This window comes from Merops nubicus, unplaced genomic scaffold (genome assembly GCF_000691845.1).
Source record: "Merops nubicus isolate BGI_N331 unplaced genomic scaffold, ASM69184v1 scaffold24163, whole genome shotgun sequence".
NCBI classification, from domain to species: domain Eukaryota; kingdom Metazoa; phylum Chordata; class Aves; order Coraciiformes; family Meropidae; genus Merops; species Merops nubicus.
In genome coordinates, this window is record NW_008598580.1 from 3,502 (window position 1) to 7,929 (window position 4,428).

At 42.3% G+C, this 4,428-nt stretch overlaps 1 protein-coding gene across 1 annotated transcript in view; it reads right to left on the reverse strand.

Moving 5' to 3' along the window:
• The window catches only part of LOC103769868 (acyl-CoA dehydrogenase family member 9, mitochondrial-like), a gene marked incomplete at its 5' end in the record, with an annotated part of 7,109 nt that extends 2,983 nt beyond the window's left edge, over positions 1-4,126 (reverse strand). Inside the window, 5 exons of the mRNA XM_008937108.1 lie at positions 268-347; positions 2,329-2,457; positions 3,280-3,399; positions 3,752-3,822; positions 4,051-4,126. Coding sequence (XP_008935356.1) covers positions 268-347; positions 2,329-2,457; positions 3,280-3,399; positions 3,752-3,822; positions 4,051-4,126 — 476 coding nt within the window. The remainder of the gene's footprint in view (positions 1-267; positions 348-2,328; positions 2,458-3,279; positions 3,400-3,751; positions 3,823-4,050) is intronic.
• Positions 4,127-4,428: the final 302 nt, after the last annotated feature.

Genomic DNA, 4,428 nt, shown 5'->3' on the forward strand with positions numbered 1-4,428 from the left:
AAAAATTTTACACAAGCTGGAACTAAAAGATAAAATACAGTAAGGCCAAGATTCCTAAATCTATAGATATGGATGTAGGTGTTCTATCTATACATGTATATCCATAAAAAGAAAGATAAAAAAGACCACTAGAACACTGAACTACCTTCTAGACAGAAAATACATTGCAAAATACTGCAGTTTTTTTCCTACAGTTTCCCTTCTTATCTACAGTTATCAGATTCCACTTAGTTTATTAAAAGCTACTAGCAATAAATAAGAACATACTTAATTTTGTCAGCTAGGATTTTGCCTGCATGCTGCATGCCCGTCAAAGCAATGTACATTCGCAGGATTTCATTTGTTCCCTGTAAAAAACATGAAGGGCAGTCAGCAACAAGTATGAAGTATTCTTAGTATTTCAAAAACACCTGGAGATCCTGTGCTGATATCCTGTACACATTTTTTTCCTTCCTAAAATTGCTTTTAATATCTAAACAGCTTGTGCTGTGCTTTTCCTTGAAATGTTCTACAAGACACTGGGCCTCCTAAGACGAAGCTGCCTAGTGAGCCGCAGGTAAGGCAGGAGCCATGAGCGCTTGTGGGAGAGGGCCAGGCTCTGCACTCCAGGGCTCCAGGCCTGCCTGAAGTGGGAGCAGCCGCTGGAGAGGTGGAGGCCATGCAGGTACTGCAAGCAAGGAAACAAAGACTAAGCACTCTAGTCATTAACTTTTTATAAAAAGTAGCTGTATAATTTTGAAGACAGGCTCTTAACTATAAAGTTTACACTATGAATGAATGTTTTCCAAGCAGGTCTCTTTTGCCACTCTTCCTGTGCCATTGTCCTAGTATTAAAAGATTTCTCTTCATCCATCCATAAATATTAGCTATTTTATTTTCTTTATCTCAATCACAAACTCTGATTTCATTTAGCTGTGAAGCTGAGCCTCTCATTACTAAACCTTCATGTGTATTGCAGTGAAAGAAACCTGACTAAATGCATCTGGAGTGAAAAATAAGTTCTGATTGTTCCAGGAAAGGAATATCTAAAGAGTTATAAAACTGCTCAATACACTTCTTTGGAAAGTAAGGCCAGACCAAGAAGTTAATAATGCAAATAGAAAATTAGAACTTTCTATTTTAAAAAACTATAGAAATCAGTAATTATAATGTGTAAGCTGATGTCTGGGAATCCACTACAAGACTGGTTGTTCTAATATAGGTGGCTGAAGAACAAAGATCAAACCATAGAAGGCTGGACACCTGAAAATCACCCCGGGTATCAGATCAGTGTCACAACTGCCATGGCCCAGCAACAGCCCAGGTTGCAAAGGGGCTCACAGGAAAAGTGTTCACCTGCTGGGAGGTCGAGGCAGGACATTTTGGCAGGGTGCACACACAGCACAGGCTTCCTGGCATTGCTCTAGAGTGACAGGAACAGATCCTGGATGAAAACCCTGTCCTGGGCTGCAGCAACACATCAGTCTGATCTGATCTCATCTGTCTGATCTGCCTCCAGGTCCCTTGGAATCAACTCTTCCTACTCACTTATGTGCAAGAGCGGCCCGAGGTCACTGCTCTGCACTGAACTGCACTTTGAGAATTCCCCCTTGTGCTGATTTCCAGCTGAGATCTTTGCTGTCCTGAGGGAAATTATTATTTCTAAATGGTCCCTCAAGAAAAACATCATGCCTGGAAGTCCAATTCAGATGTACAGACAAATGGCCACTGATAGTCCAGCTTGGAAACATGAAATTTCGCAGCCAATTTTTTTTAAAAAATTTTTAAATAAATGTACATCAATCAGTTAATTAAACTTCAAGATGAATTTGTGGTGAGTTTCTGACTTCTCTTGTGAGAAGCACAAAAGAGGAAAGGTCACTCAAGTCTAGGGACTGACAGAGCAGCTTAGCCACAAAAAAACAAAAAAAAATTAGAAAAATCCTATCAGAGAAAACTGTTTAAAAATTAAAATTTTACCCAAACCTCTTACCAAATCCTATCACTTGTATCAGTACAGATACATGAGACTAAAAGCAGAATCCTGTAGTCTGTTCAACAACGAACCCAAGCCATGAGCCAGGTCTGTTTTCTTTCAAACCAGCTGGGTGTTTCACTAAAAACATCCAGAAAGTTCCTAAATATTTACAAAACTGTATATGCACTACCAGTGTGTGTGTGTGTGTATATATAACGGTATATATACTACCACACACACACATATATATTACCCGTTTGTTCTTTTCAGAGGCAAACCTGGTGCCAGTTCCTACTGTACCTCACGCTTTCTGCTCAGTTTGTAAAAGGCACTGTATCTTTTCACAGTGAAAACAGGGTACTGACACTTGCCTCAAAGATGAGAAGGATCCTGGTGTCTCGGAGGTAGCGCTCGTAGGGGTAATCCTTCATGTAGCCAAGGCCTCCAAGAATCTGCAGGGCTTCACTCACGCAGGCCCACGCACCTTCCGAACTGAACACCTGCCATTGAGCAGTGTTTCCATCACCATGGGACACGGTAAAAACAGAACCCACTGCTCCATCACCACCTCTACATGACACTGCTGTTGTGTTTTGTACTGCTGTTACAACAGTCCTGTTAAAAGCCTGCCTGAAACAGCACCCTCAGGGCTCAGGGCATGCACTCTGCTCAAACGTACATGGTCTCCTTGCAATCCACAGTAAAGCCTCTGTAAGGAGACATTTCCTGGAAGAGTGACAGCCACAGACAGGAAGAACCTGGTCGGAGCCTAGATTCACCAGAACATGAGTTCTAAACCGAAAGGGCCATCAACAGGGGCTGAATGTCAGCGAGTCCTCCCTGAGGGTGCCTGGCAGCCAGCAGCCCCCAGCCCTACGCTGCAGGGACCCCTAAACCATGACACGCCCGCAGAGAGGGCCCAACTCTTTCCCAACACACGATTTGCAACCAGTTCTGAGTCAAAGCCAGGACAGAAGCACCCGAACTAGGCCTGCAGCTGGAAATACAACTGTCTTTTTACTCTGGCTACCATCTGAGGCCACATAAAACCAGAAGGTTCCAGAGGACCGTGATATTCCAAACCTGCTGTATGCAGTTTGTATTTCGTACGGTGAAAAAAGCCTGAATCTGAGGTAGCCAGCAGTATATGGGATATAGAGAAAACAGCAATGACTATTTCACCTAGCTGAGGTTTTTGAACCCTATGTCTCAGTGTAATAACTGAGCCTCTCAGCAACCTGGAATGCAGACTGAAAAACAAGACGGGTGTCAGATTGTATTAGCTTAAAGCTGCAGGCAAGGCTTTCAGTCAAATCCATTACCTTGACCATGGCTGCCTCCACGGAGCAGTCTGGAAGGCCTGGCCTGTCCATCATCCCTGCAGTGAGGTAAGCCATGCTCTCCATCACATACGCTTTCACAGCCATGAAACAAAACTTCTCCTGTCAAATAGCAACGAGAAGAGTCACGCAGTAATTCCGACACAAAACTCCACAGTCAAGCCTGAAACTTAAGAGCATAACTGCAGCTTTGACATATTATCAAATACTGATTAATAAAGATACTACTGTAAAACAATAATGAAAAATCTAAAAAGCATATCTCTTTATTCATGACATTTATCATTCTAGACATCTAACCCTCTATGGAAGCCTGTGCCAAGTTTACACAAATTTCATACCTCTGGCAATGTCATTATATCAGTACAGCCAGAAGAACTCCAACACAATCTATGTCCCTGCACTCATCAACACAAAGCACAGGGATTTTGGTTTTTTGGGTTTTTTTTATTACCTGAATTAATCCAAAGTCGCTGAGTTTCTTATTGAACTGCTTCCGGGTACACGCATACTCTGCAGTCATTTCTTTAAAAACAAACAAACCAAACATCTCAAAACATGTGACACAGTCCTGCTGTGAGTCTTTCTACTGACTGATGGTGACACTTCAACCTGAACCTCAACTTTCAATTTAAAATGAAAGTGTTTTAGTGTTTTAAAGACGAGAAAGCATGTTACAACTGAGAGCACATCCCTTACACAGGTCGTTTTCTGCATGTGAACCCAGCAGCCCAGAACATCTAACTCACTCACCTATCAGTTTTTTAATCATTCCAGCAGAAGCACTGCCCATGCTGAATCTTCCACTGTTGAGGATGTTCATGGCAACCTGTGAAGAAAATGGAGGGGTTTTAGGCAACACTCTCTTGCTCCGTGTTTATGCCTTCCTAAATTTCATTTGTCACCGGAACACCTTCCTGTCCTCTGACACCCTCACACTGGTCAGCACAGCACTCAGCATCCCCTTCAGAACTAGGTTTTTAACCTACTACATCCAGTTTTATACCTGAAATAGTTTTCAGATATTGATGATCCAGTGACCTGGCAGTAACCCTCTATTCAAACTACATTAAGGTAAAATGTAGCTAAAAATGTATTTATCTGCAACTAGACAAAGAACGCTCAAACTAG